This window comes from Oryctolagus cuniculus, chromosome 7, assembly GCF_051225735.1.
Source record: "Oryctolagus cuniculus isolate XC-2025 breed Fujian yellow rabbit chromosome 7, ASM5122573v1, whole genome shotgun sequence".
NCBI classification, from domain to species: domain Eukaryota; kingdom Metazoa; phylum Chordata; class Mammalia; order Lagomorpha; family Leporidae; genus Oryctolagus; species Oryctolagus cuniculus.
Window position 1 is genome coordinate 155,240,054 of NC_142873.1, and position 19,034 is coordinate 155,259,087.

The window sequence follows — 19,034 nt, forward strand, 5'->3', positions numbered from 1 at the left end:
ACCAGCAAACAGATCTCTCTCTTCTCTCTCTGGAACTGGAACTGCTGGGGCCTGTCTTGCTGCAGGAAGATACGGCCTGAAGATGAGGCCACACAATCGGAGACAGAGAGACCCAGCTGTGGGCTGAACTTCTGGATCCAGCTGTGCCTGAAGTCCATCTCTTAGACGGATCGGTCACAAGTGCCCGTCCTCAGGCTCTGCCCCACCCCCACCCGGGCCTCCGGGAGCCAGGACTCACCTTGGCGGTCTGCAGGGTGCGGGGGGTGGGAGTGGTACAGCGTCTGCTGGCTCTGCCGGATGGCTGCGGTCAGCGGGAGGTCGGCCTGCACCACCCACTCCTGGTTGCCGTTGAGCACCGTCTCGCCCGGCATGGCGAGGGAATGCCGCTTGGGGACGTCCTTGGTCAGGGTGGCTAAGGACTGCTTGGCCTGGAGAGAGAGCCGGTGGCGTGACCCAGGGCATCTGGTGGCTGCGGCTCGGCACCGCCCACCGCCACAGTGGGGAGGCCCTGACTCCCCGCCCCGCCCTGCTGGTGGGTCCCCAGGCCAAGCACCTGGGGGCTCACTTCGGGGTCACCCCTCAGTTCCCACCGAGAGCAATGTGAGAGCAGATGCAGAGAGAAAGGGGGCGCCCTGACGGCCGGCTCTGCCTGCTGTGGACACCGATACGGTGAAGCCGACGTCACATCTCTCCTGGTTCTAGAACTTTCCAGACCTTGCCCCCAGCCCTGTGCGCTTCCTGGTAGAGAAGTGGACAGCCCTGGCCTACAGCCTCAGGCACCCTCCCCCGCACTGAGCGGCTCTGATCTGCAGCAGGTCCCTGCGTCCTCCGAGCCTCAGTTTCTCCACGTGTACCACGAAACGCCTTTACCCAGGGACGCTCAGGGCCCCCCCCGCCCCGGCTCGCGCACCCTCGGAGCCTGTGAGACCAGTGCCCTCCCACCCCGGCCCCCGGGAGCTCAGGTCCGTCCGCAGATGGAGGCTGAGCTGATGGTGTTGGCCCTGCAACCCCAAACCAGGCAGCCCTGTCCCCTCTGGCTTAGCAAACCCTTAGCCGTATCCACTGCGCTCATGTGCTCCCTGCAAGTAGCGAGAATGGGGTCATCCGCTCAGAGAGGTTAAGTGACGGCTCCGCGAATGCAGAGTATCCAAGTTGCCTGACTGAGAGCCCAGTGTGTGGTTTCTACCCAACCCCCCCTCCCAGGGGCCTGGAAGCCAGCATGGAGAGGCGGGCTGAGCCACGGGCCACAGACCACGGGGCTGAGCCACAGAGCTGAGCCCACGGCAGCCTTGGCCTTGGCCCATTTCTCAGCCTGCCACTGCGTCTTCCCGCTGCACCCGAGGGCCCCGTCTTCCCTCCAGGGCGCCCTCTGCTGTCTGCAACCCCAGGACCCAGGGCACAGCCAGGGAAGGCGCCTCCCCCCGTCTCGTCCTCATCACCCCTGCAGCGGGGGAGCTGGGCCAGCCAAGCACCGGCAGCCCTGGCTGTGAGAGCCTGAGGGTGTAGGCCGTGCAGTCAGGGGGCGCCCCAACAGGACGGGGGCTCTAAGGGAATCCCCCGGCCTCCGAGCCCGGGGGAGGTCTGGCTCGGGCCTGCGTTATAGCAAACCTGTCACCCTGAGCTGTGCCCGCTGCAAGCCCACACCCCTGCAGAGGGGCCTGTCACCCTGAGCTGTGCCCACCGCAAGCCCACACCCCCGCAGAGGGGCCTGTCACCCTGAGCTGTGCCCGCCGCAAGCCCACACCCCCGCAGAGGGGCCTGTCACCCTGAGCTGTGCCCGCCGCAAGCCCACACCCCCGCAGAGGGGTCTGATGCCTGCCAGGAGGCGGAGGCAAAGGCTTGAGTCCTGTCGGCTGTAACACAGCGGGGGTTGACCAAGGCAAGGTCTGCCCATGCGCAGGGCACTGGGCGGCCTCGGGGGACGGGGCCTCCCCTGCATCCCTTCCCTGGTTTGCAATATAGACGCTTCTGCCCCTGGGAAGCCCCCTGGGGCAGGACCCCTGCAGCCACAGTGTCCACCACTAGGGGTCAGCATTGGACAGGGAGAGGCCCGAGCTCCCGCCCTGCCCTGGGAGTCTCCTGGAACAGGCGACCTTAGGAAACTGCGGTGTCTATAGAGTGAGGAGCTGAGGCCCAGAGGGGGCAAGTGTCCTGCCGGGGGTCACACAGCAAGCACGTGATGGGGGCTGCACCCCCGCTGGGAGCCAGCCCCTGGCTCTGGGGCCTCCAGGGCCCACAAGGGCCTCTCACGTCCCGGGAGGCCCAGGCACACCCTCCTGCCGGCCACCAGCCCCGTGCAGCCCCGGCTCCTGTGTGAGGCCCTCCTGGCCACACTCTGCGGCTCTCCCCAGCCAGCCAGTGGGGCAACGGCGGGGACGCCGACCCCAACGCTGCACCGTGACACAGGGGCCCAAGCGGAGCCGCATCCTGGGGCCCCGGCCCCGGCCTCTCCCGCCAGCTCGCTGGCCCTCGGCCCACGGCGCACGGCGCACGGCAGGAGTGAGGAGCGTTCTCCCCTTGAGGACAGAAGATAGACACTTGTGCTTGATACATTTGACACATGACAACAAAAGCCCATTTTGGGTAATATTACCACCCTGGGACAGCTGGTGTGAATCCTGCGGTATATTTGTTCCCAAGTATTTAAATAAATAAATATATGTATCGGGGCCGGCGCTGTGCCGTAGCAGGTAAAGCCACCGCCTGCAGCACCAGCATCCCACATGGGCGCCGGTTCGACTCCCGGCTACTCCACTTCTGATCCAGCTCTCTGCTGTGGCCTGGGAAGGCAGTGGAAGATGGCCCAAGTGCTTGGGCCCCTGCACCCACGTGGGAGACCCAGAAGAAGCTCCTGGCTCCTGGCTTCGGATCGGCGCAGCTCTAGCTGTTGTGGTCTACTAGGGAGTGAACCAGCGGATGGAAGACCTCTCTTCTCTCTCTCGCTGCCTCTCTGTAACTCTGTCTTTCAAATAAATAAATACTTTAAAAATAAATACATAAATATATGTGGGTGCCTCAAAAAATTCATGGGAAAACAAATGATGCTTATTTTGATGCAAAAAATCGCAATGCATCAGAGTCTTGCCTAGAACGCGTTTTCCACGAGCGTTTTGAACTGCTCTCCCGCTTTCAACAAACAGCGCGGATGGTTCTCTCTGAGCAGCGGCCTGGGAGTGTGGGAGACTGAGTGGGCCCCCTGCACGCCCACTCCTCCCGGGCCCCAGGCAGGGGCGAGGCTGCTCCGGGGGTGGCCAGGGCCCAGGTGGACCCAAAGGGCCCCCAGCCTGCCCCCCAGCCCCTCGGGACTCTGGGGTGCCCAGGCCAGCACCCCGCGGCCCCGCCCCAGAGTGAACACCGCCCCCCAGCCTCCTCGGGACTCTGGGGTGCCCAGGCCAGCGCCCCGCCCCGCCCCCAGCCCCTCAGGACTCTGGGGTGCCTAGGGCAGCGCCCCGCGGCCCCGCGCCCAGCCCCTGGAGACTCTGGGGTGCCCAGGCCAGTGACCCGCGGCCCCGCCCCCAGCCCCTCGGGCCTCTGGGGTGCCCAGGCCAGCGCCCCGCGCCCCGCCCCGCGCTCACCATGGCCAGCTCGGCCTCCAGCTCCTTCATGCGGTTGTCCTTGAGGTCGAGCTGGGAGCGCAGCGCCGCGGCGTGGTCCGTGGCCTCCTTGGCCTGGCGCCGCAGCTCCCACTTCTCCCGCTCCAGCAGGTCCTTCTCCTTGGCCAGCGCTCGGACCGCCTCCTCGCTCTCCTGCAGGTGGGCGGGGACACAGGCGCGGCGTCACCACCAGGGGGCGCGGACGAGCCTGGGCCAGCGTGAAGGCCTCTGGCAAGGCGGCCAGGAGCGCCGGCCCTGGGTTTGAATCCCGGAGACAGGGCCCGAGACCAGCCCTGAGAAGCTTCCCACAGCGGTGGGGACAGCGGCGAGCAAGCGCTCACGACTTCCGCCCCGGCCAGCCGCTGTGTCCCAGCCTCTGCTACCCGCCCCCCTGGGACCATCGAGAGGGGCCACCACCTGTCCCGGAGCCTGACTCCCAGAGGCCACAGAGGGCATCCACGCGGCCCTGGTCTGCAGGGATGGCCGAGATCACCGCTGCCTCAGTTTCCCCGTGGACCCTGGGTGCTACCGTGGGTGCAGCCAGCAGGTGCCTGCTTGTTTGACACAGGTCCCTGCTCAAATGTCTCCTCCTCCGAGAAGCCTTCCCAGACCACCCAGGTAAGAGGGCAGCCCTGGGCCCTCTCCACCCCACATCTCTTACTCAGCTGATACGCCACGACACCATCAGCAGGCACAAAACCAGACAAGGAGATCTGATCTCACGGAACTTTCTCTGAGAATCTGCACTGGCGTGGGACTGGGGCAAGGGGCGCCCCCTGAGAGCCAGCAGGTGTGCGAGGGGCCACTTAGGGACCAGCCCAGCTTCAGGAAGAAGACCCACGAGGCCCCTCAGGGTGGGTTTCTGCGTCCGTGTCTGTGCCTGCTGTCTGGGGTGCCCTCGGCCTCTGCACTGGGGGGGGGGGTCCCTCAGGAGCTTGCAAGGCCCCGCCCCCTCCCTGGGATGAGAGTCAAGGCAGCCAGGAGTGGCTGGACAGGTGCACAAGGTTTCAGCTGCATTCTTACATGTAAACCTCACAGCCACGCAGGCGGCAGGCACTAGGATTACTGCCATTTCACAGCTGCGCAAAGTGAGGCCCGGAGAGAGAAAATAACTTCCCCAGCCCCACAGAGCCCTCCTTTGCCGCTAACCCACGTCGCGGCTCTGCAGGGCTAAGTGCAACGCCCAAGGGCACACACGTGGGAACCGGCCAGACCCGAGTCACCACCCTCCTGACCGAGCCGTCCGGTCCCCGTCTGTCTGCCCAGGAGACAAGGGGACCCCAAGCGGCAGTGATGCCTGTGTCCCCCGGTGCCCAGGCCTGGACACACACATCGGGGGCCTGGAAGCCCTCGGGGCGCTGGGATCCAGAGGCGGACCCCGCGCGGGGCTGAGGGCGCGGGGCTGGGGCAGGCAGCGCCACCTTGCGGTGCTGCTCGTAGTTGCGGATGAAGTCCCGCAGCTGCTCCTCCCGGCTCTCCAGCGTGGCGTACAGCTGCTGCATCTGGCTCAGCAGGTCCGTCTTCTCGCCCTTCAAGCGCTTCCGGTCGGCTTTCATGGCTGGGGACGGGAGAGAGGGGCAGTCAGTCCCTGAGTCGCAGCGGGCTGCTGGGGACGCCCACGAGGGGCCCCAAGGCCATGGCCGTGGTCACCTGTGAGAAACCCGAGCTCCCAGGGCCCCTCTTCTCCCGGCTCAGGTCTTGGGGCCAAGCAGGCAGCCAGGCCATGCAGAGGGCCGGGGGAGGCTCGGGGGGCAGGGGGACCCCGGGTCGCAGGCAGCTGGACCCATGCAGCAGCTCAGGTCACCAGGGCCAGTGCCAGTGTGGGGTGTGGGGGCGGGGCACGGCTGGGCTATTTTGGGTCCTGCCACCAGCTCAGGCAGCCACAGTCCCAGCGGCCTCAGGGGAGGAAAAGCCGGCTTTGAAGCAGTCCCTGGGCAGGAGGCAACCTGCAGGACAGGCCGGCCCAGCGGTGCTGGTGTGGGAAACTTCCCAGGTGCACACTCGCCCCGGCTGCGGGCCACACACCTGGGAGAGCGGTGGGCCGTGGGTTTTGACCTCCTGTCTTACAGAGGAGGACACAAGGCCGGCCGGCCAGTCAGCAGCACAGCTGGGGTGAGCTGGTGCCGACGTGGTCCTGGTTGTTTGCACAGCAGTGGGTGCGAGACAGGTGGGGAAGTGCCGTGGAGTCCCAGGAGTGGGTCCTGGGGGGGGGCGGGGGGAGCGGCCAACCCCAGCAAGAGCTGTGGCTTCCCAGGGAGCCCCGCATGGGGACAGGGGCCGCCGTGAAGCCCGCGGCATGGAGTCCCATGGGCGTTTCCACCTCTGCCCTCTGGCTGGCCAGGGAATCACACCTCTGCCCTTTGGTTGGAAATAAACCCTGTGGGCTCCGATTTCTTCATGAGGCTTATGGGGCGAGACTCCAAACTCCAGCCTCTGCTCGGGGTACCTGGAGGTTCTGGGAGGGACGTCCCCCCACACCAGACACTTCTGGGCCTGTCTGACTTTGCACATGAACTCGAGAGCGCGATGGGCAGCCCCTCGTCTGTGTGCAGCATGCTGACTGCCTCTCCCATCTGACTAGGGGCTCTCCTTGTGAGCAAGGCTGGACCTCCACCTTCAGATCAGAGCTGGAGCTGCCCCTCGCGGTCCAGTTAAGCACCTACTACGCGCCAGGCTCTGTGCTTGCTGCAGTGAGAGCAGGAATGAGCTGACACCCGCCCCTTCCTTTGGGTGGGTGCTAATCCGACGGAGGAGGCCAACCCCCCCATAATCGGGGTTGAAACCACACACCCTCCAAGAGAACCCCAATGCTGTGTGTGTCCAGCAAAAATACTCAATTTCCCCTGCGCCCTTGCAGCGAGAGAGGCACGCACCACAGCGCTGACCATGGTGTTGGACGCAGACGCCCACCCGGGGCGACTGTTCCCTCCCCGAGCCCGTGAGGACGAGGCCGGAAGCTGGGAGCGAGAAGGCGTGTGAGTCGCCAGGGCACCGCCAGGGCTGGGATTCTTGGAACAGGAGAACACGCAAACCCCAGCGTGCGCAGAGTTTCTGGGGACGTGCAGCCCAGTGTCTGCCAAACTGTCCCCAGGGCCAGGCTGTGACAGGTGCCGTCACCTCCACTTGGAAGCCCTCACTTCCTGGCTGCTTCCCACCAGCAGGATTCCTTGGGGGTCCTCGCTCTGCCTGACTCCTGTGGGCGCTGAAAACCCAAGAGCTGAATTCCTGGGAATGAGCAACTGGAACGATGCGGGGCCGGCACTGTCTGCCCACGGCCGCGCCATCTGTTCCCGGCACAGCCCATCTGTCGGTGCCACCTGAGGCCCACACAGGAGACTCGGCCAGAGGAGCAGCCTGGGAGTGCCTGGGGACCCCTGGGCTGGAGCGGGGTGGGAAAGTGGGCCCGTGCTTTCCCTGTCAAAGCCCACAGCAGGTGCAGGCCCCCCCCCCATCAGACAGGAACCCCCAGCGGTGGATGCTCACGGTGTTAACTTGGTGCAGACCAAGAGAGTGGCCCCAAACACTGCCGGGAAATACTGTGACGTCTACACACGCAGCTGTGGGGCAGCACCACGGGCCGGCTCCTTCCTTCCCACGCCACAGCTGTGTCTCCCAGGGACCTGCCTCCTGACTCAGCAGCTGGGCCGCTCACTGCCCACTCACTCCCCAGGTCAGACCCCGCAGGAGGCCAGCCAGCTCCTGGGCACGCGGGGACTCCTGGGGTGGGGCGGAATGGATTCATCTCTCCGGCTCAGAGGAGGCCACGTGCCTGCCTGGGACGGGGCTGTGGCCGGGGGCAGCCCCACGCTGTGGGCACTTCTCATGGACGTCACTGTTTTCAAGCTCGGAGGTGGGTCCTTTCCCAGCAGGCCACTTGCTCCTCCCCAAGCCCTGCCCCTGACTTCTTGGTGGGCGGGGCCCCGAGAGGAGAGAGGGCCCTGGAGTCCCTGGCTTTGGCCAATGCTACATGGAGGGGCGGGGTGGGCGCCAGTCGGCGTCCAGGGATCTGACTGCCCCCTACCCCGGTTCTGAGCTCATGGGCACGGAGCCTCAGCTCTCCCAGCTGCGATGCCCAGCGGGGACACTTAGCAAGCGCCAAGCACTCTATGGCCTCTTCATCCTCACCACTGCCCGACAAGGTCACTGTCACCTCTGACAGGGAACTTGGCCCCGCAGTAAGCGGCACAGCCCAGGGCTGCTCTGTTGCCTCCCAGGTCACCAGCCCCAGGCCACTCCTCCCAGCACACTGGTGACCCCACACTGCCCTCGTCTGCTCACTAAGGACCTTGCACCTCTGGGTGGGGCTGTGCCCATTTTATGGAGGGAGAAACTGAGGTTGGCGGGGTTGACTTACTCACCAAGAGCCACGTGGCCACAGCGGCGGATCCAGGACTTACACTGAGGGTGGCGGACCTCCCCCCACCCCGCCCCGCCCCCATAGTCCTTTCACCTTTGCAGTTAGGAAAGCTTGTAAACAGACGGCCGCTGCCTCCATCCGCAAACCGGCGGACAGTGAGCACGCTGATGCCGGAAGCGTCTCTATGGCTTTTCGAGGTTTCCATCAAAAGTGGTCTGGCGCTTTGTATCCAGTTACTGCTCCGAGCTGCTGGCAGGAGGCTGTGTGTGCGCACACGCGTGTGTATGTTCGTGTGCGTGTCTACACGCATGCACACACGCACATGCACGTGAGCAGCTCTTTACAAAGCCTCCACCAGCCACTCCTTCTGGTTTGCGGCTCCTCAGCCCGCCCCAGTCAGTCTCATCCCACGCACACCGTCTGCAATGCCGAGAAGGCGACGGGTCTCCAAGGCCAGGAGCCCCGGTCAGAACTTCCCGCCCGGGCGGACGCCGGCCACCGAGGGTGGGAGGGGAGAGAGGTGGCCGCAGAGAGAGGTGGACAGCAGCCCGGCCTGATGAGCCCGGCCACTGCCTGCAGGGCCCCCTTTCTCTGCCACTCTGTGTTCCTGACTCCGGCTGGGCAGCAGGGGCCCCAGGGTCCCAGGGCGACATCTGTGGGCTCTGACAAACACTGGACAAACGTGAGGCCCTCAGGGCTCTTCCAGCTCAACTGCCCGTTACAGCAGGAACCTGCCCGAGTTGAACTGAGCCTCAGTCTCCTCATCAGTACAATGGGAGGGGACGGAAGGTAGCAGCACTCCTGCCTCGTAGGGACAGGCTGTCTGGGGCTGAGTGAGCTGCGGGGTGCAGACCAGCAGCGCTCGGGGAGAGTAAGCCCCAGAAAGACCCAGCTCAGAGGCAGGGAGCCGGGGATCCTGGGCCCACCAAAGCCACTCATTAGCTGGGCGGCCTGAGACACCATGGGCACCTCTGAGAGCGTCCGTTCTCACCTACGTGAGGCCGCCTCGCCCTCGCCAGGTGTGGTGCAACACGACCCAGCACAGAGCCTGGCTGAATACAGCAGGTGCTCAACAAATGCTGCCTTCTCTTCCTGTCCTGCAATGTCCTACACCTTCTAGGTCAGCGTGCTCAGGCCCCACGAGGCCCCGGGCAAGGCGGCTTGGCGTGACCGAGGTGCTGTTTCTGGGCAGAGTGCCTGGGGGCAGAGACCCAGGTGGGGAGGGCACCCCTGGGGGCAGTGTGTTCAGGGCCCGCAGACTTGGGGCCCGGCGGCGGTGGACACCAGTGGCCTTGGGCTTTTCCTGCTTGAGAAATGAGCAGGTGAGTCCAGACGCGGGTGGAACTCAGCCGCCTTTATCAAGGGTAGGAAGGCTGCTTCCCGGGGGCAGGCGGAGCCGCCGGTGAGAGAGCCGTCCCCTGAGCCAGGCCTGCTCGGGGCAGCTCTGCTCATGGATATCAATCCCTTTCTTCTCACCGTCCACACAGCCAGCGGGGGACAGGCCTGGCGCCTGGCCCCAGAGCCCAGCATTGGACGCTCAGGCCCACGATCTTCCCAGAGGTCCCTCAGAGCCTCTCCACGTGCACCCTGGACAGCAGGTCGGCTGACCTTTCCAACTCCCTGCCCAGGGCAGGAAGGGAAACACCGGAACTAGGTCCTAATCTTCCAGTTCTGAGGCCATGGCAGACATTACTAATCTAACAGGGAACCTGGGTGGATTAGTGATGTCTGCCATGGCACGGGAGGGAGGCTCTGCCCTGGACAGTGGAGTGACTGATGAGAGCCAGCATGTTGAAGATGACAAGGTGAGATGACACACTCCAGGGACCCAAGGCCAAGACACGGAGAAGCACTTCTCTCAGCTGGTGGGACACCAGCTCATTCACCCCATGGACAATGGTGGCAAAGCAACTCTGGCCTGCAAGTTTACAGGCAAGAAAACAGGTTTGATGTCCCTCAGCTGGGTCAAAGGTCAGGGACTGAGTCCTAGGTTTGCTGACATGTTTCCACATCCACCCCAACCAGTCCCTGGGGGAGCCGGGGAGCTGGCCTGCCTTGCTCTCTGCTGGGTCCCCTTGCGTCTGGAGCAGCGTCCAGCACATAGCAAGTGCTCAGGCCATCGCGCAGGACTGGCCGATGCACACGTGAGCTAAGACCAAGGTGGGCTGCCTGGGGGAGGGGGCGCCTGTGCTGGAGCGGCAGGGAGCACTCAGCCTGGGAGCAGGACTGGCCACACTGACGTCCCCTGGGCCTCCTGATGGGGCTCTGGGAGCTGACCACTGGGGCTCTTGCGCAACTGCCGTGGGCTCTGGAGCTGTGGACGCAGCCGGGCAGGAGCTCCGAGGACTCAAGCGGCCCCAGCTCCTGCTGCCCCAGGGCTGACCCCAGACACCGTGCCTCCCACAGTGCTGGGGAGCGGGCGCCCCTGCTCTCCCACGGGACGGCTCTGCCATCAGCGAGGCCACTGCTGCGGTGCCCTCCCTCACTCTGGAAACGGAGGTCTCTCCCGCTTTCCAGCAGCCCCATGGGAGGCGGGGGGCGTTCCCTGCACTGGGCTCGTGCCCGCCGCTGGGTGTTCCAGGAGCCACGGGGACCTGCGCCTCTCGCTCTCGTGTTTAACAGCGGCAGCTGCCCTTGGCCCCGTCTCCCCGTCCAGCTCCCGTCCCACGTCTCCTCTGCCTTGGGGAGCAGAGAGCTCAGGAGCCCGGTGCCCACCCCGGCCGCCCGTCCCTTCCTGGACCCACCCTGACGTCTCCACGCTCGGCCTTCCCAAGGTCACCGACACCCTCGGCACTGACCCCGCGGCCCCACCAGAGGAGCTCCCCCGGCCTCCAGGGCCCTGGCTCCCGAGTCTCCCGTCCTCCGGCTCTTCCCTGTCGCCTCCTTCCTGAGCGCTGCCCGTCTGCAGCGGCTCCAGTGCCTGGACCTCCTGACGCCGTCACGGGGCCTCACAGCTGTCAACCCAACCCTGGCCACCTGTCCCCACCCCCCGGGGCCTGGACCTTGCTCCTCACTCAGAGCCGAAGGCTGGGAGCATGCAGTACGCATCTCGGAGCGGCCGTGGCCATGGTCACAGCCATGAGCACGTTGTCACCCAGCCCCCAACGGCCCGCTCTCCTTGGTCCCCGCCTTGCCGATGCTCTGGCCCCGACGTCTGGAATCTTCCTTGACCCCATTCTCTGGAACCCCACACCCGGTTCATCGGTGGGCCCTGCCACCTGTCCCTTCTCACATCCGGGCCCCCTCACCCCTGGTCACCACCGCCCCGGATCTCTGAAGTCGGGCATGGTCTCCCTAGGGTGAGGCTGGAACCGCTGTTCCCTGCTTGTCTGCAGTGAGCACCAAGGCCTCCCAGAGCCCACGCGGGCCCTCCCACCACTGCCCCTGGGCTGCCCTGAGCTCACCCCCTGCCCCGCTTCTGCATGGCCACCCTGGCCTCCTTGCTGGTCACAAGGACATGCTTCTCCCCAGGGCCTTGCAGGGTGGTGCCCTCTGCCAGGAACACTCCTCCAAGCCCCGCCCCCAGGCAGTCTGCTCCTCCCACCCTGGCCCCGCCCCATCTCCCTGGCCCCACCCCATCTCCCTGGCCCAGCCCCATCTCTACCTAGGCTGTGTCTGTGGAAACAGTCGGTTAAGTCCCTCCCCCGAACTCGGAATCCCAGGCAGCTTCTGCCTGCACTTGCACGCCCACACCTGCCGCTCTCTGTGCACGGTGCTCACGGCCCCGCCCCACAGCGCTCTGCACCAGGGGCTGGGGTGCAGACCAAAGTTCAGGCGCCATCACCCTCCCAGACCAGCCTGGAAGCCCCTGGCGGCGGGGCCTGGGCCTCAGCGGGCATCGCGCACAGCCGGCAGCAGGTGCTTGGCGGTGGGGGCGGGAGGCTCTGTGCTCACAACTCCAAACACACACGCCGCCCTGCCTGACGCTCCAGCCCAGGGGTGCAGGGCCACTACACCAGGGAGGCACCGGCGACGCCGCACCCCCCTTCCAGAGAATTCTGAACTTCAGATTCGTGTCCCTGATGCCTCAGGCAGCTCTGGATTGTTCGGCTTTGGCAGGTCATCGCGGGGCTGCACTCGCTGACGGCGAGATGAACAGGAGTCCGTGGAAGGTGGAGGAGACTGGAGCCCACACCCTGCAGACTGAGACCTGGGTACAAAGCCTGGCTCCATAGCTGTGTGCCTTTGGGGAAGTCCCTTCACCTCTCTGTGTCTTATTTCCGCCTCATCCTGCTGCTCTGAGCACAGAAAACCAAGGCTCTGCAGCGCACCTGCCGATGACCGCCAGGCTGAGAGACAGGCAGGGCCGCCGTGGGCGGCGTGGCCCAGGCAGGGCCTTGAGAAGGATTCAGCCCCACACCAGGGTCCCAGCAGAGGCTGGGAGGCGGCCTTGGAGCCTGGGCAGCGCTGAGGGGCGGGCGGGGATGCAGGACCACGACCGGCCACCTGGAGCACCTCGGCCTTGGCCATAGGTGCTCAGTGGCCAGGACTTGCGGCTGGGACACGTCTTCCGCAGGCGAGGGCGAGGCCAGGCCCCAGGGGTCAGCAGGGGACAGCACAGGGCGCAGGGAGCCGGGGGGCCTTGCAGGCTGCTCCTGGTCCTCGCTGTGGCTGTCACCCGCCCCACGTGCCGGCCCCCACAGGAGCTCAGAGCTCAGCCCCAAGCCTGGCCAGGCCCTGCTTCCTGCTCCTCCCCTGGGGCACCGGAAGGAGGGAAACGCGAGGTGGGGGGGGGGGGTTGTTTTGCAGGCTCCGAAGGGGAGTCCAGGAAAAGTCCTCCTTCCTCCAAAGCCCCACTGAAAATAGCAGTCGGGGACGCGACCGGAACACCGACATTCCCCAGACAGGAGCGTGCAGGGGTTTCTGGAAATGCAGCGTCCAGGCCCGCCCCATGCAAGGAAAGCTATTTTTAAAGGTCCGTGTTGGTGTGTAAGGCCATTGTCAGGCAAGGCGGGGACGCCGGCTCAGCCCCGAGAGAGGAGGAGCAGCAGGTTCATTCCGGGAACCCCCTCATCCCCCACCCCCCTGGGAGGAAGACAAGACACCAGGTGCTAACCTGCAGGCTGTGTGGCCTCCGGAACTCACACACCCTCTCTGAGCCTGGTGGTATACGCCTGGGGACTGTCTCACCACCCCCGCCTCCTCACAGACCCAGCAGGTAGGTTCAAGGTCAGATGCAGGCAGCGGCCTGGTAGCTGCAGTCGGTCTCTTCCCAGGCAAGCTCAGAAGAGAGCAGAGAGGCTGCAGGGGACAGGGCTCGCGTGGGAGGTGCTGGAGCCAGACCCCCCCCCCCCCCCGGGCTCCGGCCCCGGCTCCGCCACTCGCTCGCTATGCGGCCCAGAGCAAGTCACATCCTGCCGGCCTCTGCCTCTTCAGGGGGAGGAAGAGTTCCTATCTGGGTACAGGAGGGCACCTCCAAAAGTTGGTGGAAAATGGGAACCAAGGCTGACTTTTTTTTTTTTTTGATAGGCAGAGTGGACAGTGAGAGAGAGAAAGAGAGAGAGAAAGGTCTTCCTTTTGCCTTTGGTTCACCCTCCAATGGCCATCGCGGCCGGCGCGCTGCGGCCAGCACATCGCGCTGATCCGATGGCAGGAGCCAGGTACTTCTCCTGGTCTCCCATGGGGTGCAGGGCCCAAGCACTTGGGCCATCCTCCACTGCCCTCCCAGGCCACAGCAGAGAGCTGGCCTGGAAGAGGGGCAACCGGGACAGAATGCGGCGCCCCGACCGGGACTAGAACCCGGTGTGCCGGCGCTGCAAGGTGGAGGATTAGCCTATTGAGCCACGGCGCCGGCCAAGGCTTTCTTTTGGTGCAAAGTAATTTTGAAATCCGCCATCTTCCACCTTCTGGTTCATTCCCCCAAATGCTTGCAACAGCTGGGGCTGGGCCAGGTCAAAGCCAGGAGCCGGGAACCGTATCCGGCTCTCCCGTGTGGGTGGCAGAGACTCAGTCCTGGAACCATCAGCCGCTGCCTCCTAGGGTGCCCGGCAGCAGGCAGCTGGATCGGAAGCGGAAGAGCCGGACGCAAACCAGGCCCTGTGACGTGGGATGCGGGTGCCCAGGCGGCGACGTGAGTCTCCGTGCCAAACGCCCGCCTCCACGCGCAGCTTCTCCCTGGCGTGCATTTCGTGAACTCTCTGAAGACCGCACGCATACGGGGATTTCAAGCATTCTTTTGCACCAACAGAACTTAGGTCTGATGGCCAGGCCTCCGATGCCCACCTACACCTGAGCACGCACGACGGCTCGGCATGTAAAAGTTCCACACTGGGAACCCACAGGAGGGCCGCCACACCGTCCGCGGCTCCTGCCCAGGGCGGCTGATTTGATCCGGTGAGGCTGAGCGAGCCACAGCCACCCCCGAGGTGTGGGTGCCCCACAGACAGTGTGGGGCTCCCCGAGCCGGAGCACGGCTGGACACCGGGCTCTCGGACGGCGCGCACAAGGGCAGCGTCTGCATCCTACAGCCGGCGAGACGAGCTGTGCTCCGGAGGGGCCTGGGGGCAAGCGGGAAGGAGAGAGGGTCTGTTCCCCGATCGAGGTCGCAGAGCTGGGGTCAGGCTGTGAAAACTCACCCAGATGTGAACTTGGGCTTCAAGTTTCATGCACAGCTTCCGAAATGGGCTTTAAAAGCAGCGGCCCCTGCCTAGGCCTGGTTTGATCTGTGCAAGGCCCTCAGCGCCACGTCCAGCGTGTGGGCACAATAAGACCCCAGCACCCTCACCTCCCAGGCTGAATGGACGTGTGGAGACGACCTCTGTAATCTGTGGCCACCTGAAGAGTGGGACAACCGCGGGGGGCTGTGGCGGGCGGCCCGCCTGTGCCAGCGCAGGCAGAGCGAACTACGCTATAGGTGTTAGTGTTAAAGCCAGCCACAGGCCAGCTAATCCTCCGCCTAGCGGCGCCGGCACACTGGGTTCTAGTCCCGGTCGGGGCGCCGGATTCTGTCCCGGTTGCCCCTCTTCCAGGCCAGCTCTCTGCTGTGGCCAGGGAGTGCAGTGGAGGATGGCCCAGGTGCTTGGGCCCTGCACCCCATGGGAGACCAGGAGAAGCACCTGGCTCCTGCCTTCGGATCAGCGTGGTGTGCCGGCCGCGGCGGCCATTGGAGGGTGAACCAACGGCAAAGGAAGACCTTTCTCTCTGTCTCTCTCTCACTGTCCACTCTGCCTGTCAAAAAAAAAAAAAAAAAAAAAAACGCCAGCCACAGCGGGTCTTCACCGGAGCCAGCCCCACATCGGCTTTTGTAGCCACAAAACCCACGTCCTGCTCTTCATCTGGTGCCTAGGAGACCCCAGGCTGCTTCCCGACTTGGCACAGGAAGCAAGGTGCGTGATGGACCCTTACGCCGGCCTCAGCCGTCACACGTCACCGCGTTCACCTTTGCCATCCTGCCTTTGACTCCCCCTTCTTCCAAGGAGGCCCGTGATTGCACCGACGGAACGGTGGCAGCAAGAGCACCATTTCCTCATTTTTCCCTCCGTCAGCCGCTGACCAGTGGAGACCCCAGCCAGGCAGGGGTCTGGGGCCGCCTGACGCTGTCCCTTTACCTGGCCAAGACTGGAAGCCCAGCAACTCAGACCTGTACGAGTATTTAGCCCGCCTTGCTCAGATAATGATCACACACTTACATGCTAATGAGTACAACTAGATGAAAGGTTTGCCAAGCCTGTCACTACCCACTTTCAGGACTGATAGACTCGCACGGCAGAATCGCGCGTGGGAGCAGGTGCACACTCCGAGGCTCAGTGGGCTTCGGTTGTCTTATGGGAAGAAAGCTCAAAGGCTGGCCCAGAAAGCGAGCTCTCGGGCGGGGGGAGGAAAGAGAAGACGGGGCTGGCAGTGGGGACACGGAAGGTGAGAGCTTGCACACCTCCACGGGCGGGAAGCTCACCACGCCCAGGCCGGGTTCTGCTCACGACCACGTCCAGGAGCCAGGCTCATAGGGTGACCCTGCGGTCTCCCCAGAGCCCCGAGGCCTTCACTTCCGTCACGTGGGAGGAGTGAGGCCACGGCATCTGCAAAGTTTGTTTTAAGGATTTACTCCCCAAATGGCTGCTGCAGCCAGGGCTCGGCCAGGTCAAAGCCAGCAGCCTGGAGCCCCATCCAGGTCTCCCACGTGCGTGGCAGAGACCCAAGCACTTGGACCACCTTCCCAGGAGTGTAGGGAGGGAGCAGCCGGCACATGAACTTGGTGTTCTGATCTGGGATGCTGGTGGCAGCTCAACCTGCTGTGCCACGAGCCAGCCCCTGGGAAAGTTGCTTCAAACAATAAAGTGGGGAGGCAGGCGCTGTGGTGTAGTGAGTGAAACCGCCACCTACAATGCCAGCGTCCTATAGGGGAGCCTGCTTGAGCTGCTCCACTTCCCATCCAGCTCCCTGCTAATGCACCTGGGAAAGTGACGGAAGATGGCCCAAGCCCTTGGGCCCCTGCACCCATGTGGGAGACCTGGACAGAGCTCCAGGCTCCTGCCTTCAGCCTGGCCCTGCTCTAGCCACTGCAGCCATTTGGGGAGTGAACCAGTAGATGGAAGGTCTCTCTCTCTCTCCTCCCCATAGATAAAACACATCTTTAAAAGCCAAACGAAAAGCCACAGTAAACTGGGCAGGGCGTGTGGAGCAGCAGTTGGGACGCTGGTCGAGAAGCCCACACCCCACAGGGGGTTTTGAGTTTGGGTCCCAACTCCTCTCCTGACTCCAGCTTCCTGCTAACGCTCACCCTTCCCGCTCTGAACCTAAAGATGCCCCTTGACCTTCACCCAGGGGCCATGCACACAACAGAACAGTCCAGCTTCCATGGGCCTCACGGCCAGCTCAGGGAGACAGGCCCAGACACAGCGGATCAGGCATGTCAATTCTCCCTGCCATTCACTCACTCAGGAAACTTCATCACCCACCCTAGGCCTGGCGCTACCTTAGCGTAGAAGCAAAGACACCCAAAGCCTTTTAAACAACCCAAGGCAGTGAGCAGAGGCCACGAATCCAGAGGGTGCAGGGTGGGGCTGGGGAACGGGGGTGGATGGAGACCCAGGAAGGCTGCCCCAAGCCTTAGCGATGGATCGGGCCCAAGGCCATCGGGCCCCCTCCCGGGCTGCAGATGCTGGGGGCTGGCCCTCCACCCCCTCAGGGCGGGGCTCCTGCCAGCCCCTGGAGGTGCAGAGGAGAAGCCCCCTCAAAGGCCAGTCAGGAGTGTTGGGTCCCAGGGAGACATGAGCACCTGAGCTCTGTGCCTCTGCACCTGTGGGTGGGCACGGACGCAGCCGCTGGGCTCCATGCACTGGGCGGGTCCCAGGCCCCGGGGCTCCGTGTTCTCATCAGCAAAGTGGGACCGAACCGCCTGTCTGTCTCCAAGCAGCAGGCCAGCCTGAGCCTGCTCCGTGCGTCAGTCAACGTCTCACGTTCGCTCAGTGCCCTGGCTGGCTCAGCGAACCCAACAGCGTGCTTATCTGAGTTTTCTGAATAGGTGAAACTTTGATGCGTCAAATTCTTCTGCTTTAAAGATTTATTTAGTTATCTGAAAGGCATAGTGAGAGAGAGAGAGAGAGAGAGAGAGAGACAGACAGACAGACAGAGAGAAAGGTCTTCCATATACTGGTTCATTCCCCAAATGTCCACAACAGCCAGGGCTGGGCCAGGCCAAAGCCAGGAGCCTGGAACTCCATCCGGGTCTCCCATGTGGGTGGCAGAAACCCAAGCACTCGGGCCACCTTCTGCTGCCTCCCAGACGCAGGGCGGGAAGACAGATCCCAAGCAGACAGCTGGGACTTGACCAGGCACCCTGACAGGGGATGCGGGTGTTCCGGGCACCAGCTTAACCTGCTACACCACAGCGTCCACCCCCAGACCGTAACAAGGGCACTCTTGGAAGCATCTCCCGATGACCTGGGCTTCTAACACCCAGCGGAGGAGCTAACTCGTTCCTGGGACAGCGGGGAAAGACGGGCAAGGGCATCAGGGCTTCCCGGGGCTTCCCCACACCACACCGCAGGCAGCCACGCGGGAGGCGACACCAGTCTCTACAGAAGGACCCAGCTGGGACAATGAGACCCCTCCGGGTCTCCACTCGTGCTGATACCACACACACACAGGCTCCCGACCTCAGCACAGCAAGGCGGCCACACAGCCCGGGCCGCCCGAATCGGGGGACCCAACATCTCCCCCGAAGGAGTCTCAGGAAAAGTAAGTCTGCCCCGGCCTCCAGGTCAGCGGCGGGGGACGCCCGGCCCGCGGGCCGTACCAGGGCCTCGAAGTCTGGGTCTGGCCCTGCCAAGGCCACCACACGGGCGCTCAAGTCAGCGCGGCTATGGCAGGCTCCTTCTCAAGTGGTTCCGCTAAATCCCCAAACGGCCCCGGGCAGGAAGGACACTGCCCTCCCCTGCTCTAGACCAGAGGACACAGGACACACGGATGCTGTCAGCACACTCCAGGCCTTGGCGGGTCTCCAGGACAGCACAGCTCCTTTGAGAAAAACACCGACACCAAGAAGAACTTCCAGATGGAAAGAGACTGCAAGGGACGTCTCAGCCCGTCACACGGTGTGGCTGTCACTGGGCTCGTGCCTCCCATGGCTACACAGCACAGGGACTGGCTGGGCCAGTCTGAAGCCAGGAGCCAGGGGCTCCGTCCTGGGGTCTCAGGCGGGTGCAGGGGCCCAGGCACGTGGGCCATCCTCCGCCGCTTTCCCAGGTGCATCGGCAGGAGCCGGATGGGAAGTGGAGCAGCCGCGCTCACATGGGATGCCAGTGGTGGGCTTCCCCGGCTGCTCTGCCACAGCGCGCCAAGGTTCGGTTTCTTGAAAAGAATACCTTCTCTTATGAAGATAGAGCATGGAAAACGGAATGCATAGGTTAGTTTATTTTGGGACCAAACAGTTGGAAATGCACGCACCGAGGGGCTTCAGCGAGTCCACGGAAGCCGTGCGTCCCGAGAAAGCTACGCCTGGATTTCAACACGCTTTGCCCCAAATAAACTGAACTTTCACTCCCATTTTCCCACGGACTTTGTGAGGTCCCCCTGTCCCCTAAAAGATTCACAGATGACAAGAGGCAAAATATGGTGGAGAGGGGACAGAGGATGTGGGGGGCAGG

General features: G+C 64.1%; 1 protein-coding gene across 7 annotated transcripts in view; it reads right to left on the reverse strand.

The window, feature by feature from the left end:
- The window catches only part of KAZN (kazrin, periplakin interacting protein), a 994,352-nt gene that overhangs the window by 50,331 nt on the left and 924,987 nt on the right, over positions 1 to 19,034 (reverse strand). For all 7 annotated transcript variants that reach the window (XR_007914879.3, XM_051834341.3, XM_089299272.1 and 4 more), the window contains 3 exons: positions 5,015 to 5,151; positions 3,576 to 3,746; positions 239 to 428 (listed from right to left, as the gene is read on the reverse strand). Coding sequence is in view for 6 of the 7 variants with exons in the window: in XM_051834341.3 (XP_051690301.1) it covers positions 239 to 428; positions 3,576 to 3,746; positions 5,015 to 5,151 (498 nt within the window). In the remaining variant the exon portion in view is untranslated. The remainder of the gene's footprint in view (positions 1 to 238; positions 429 to 3,575; positions 3,747 to 5,014; positions 5,152 to 19,034) is intronic.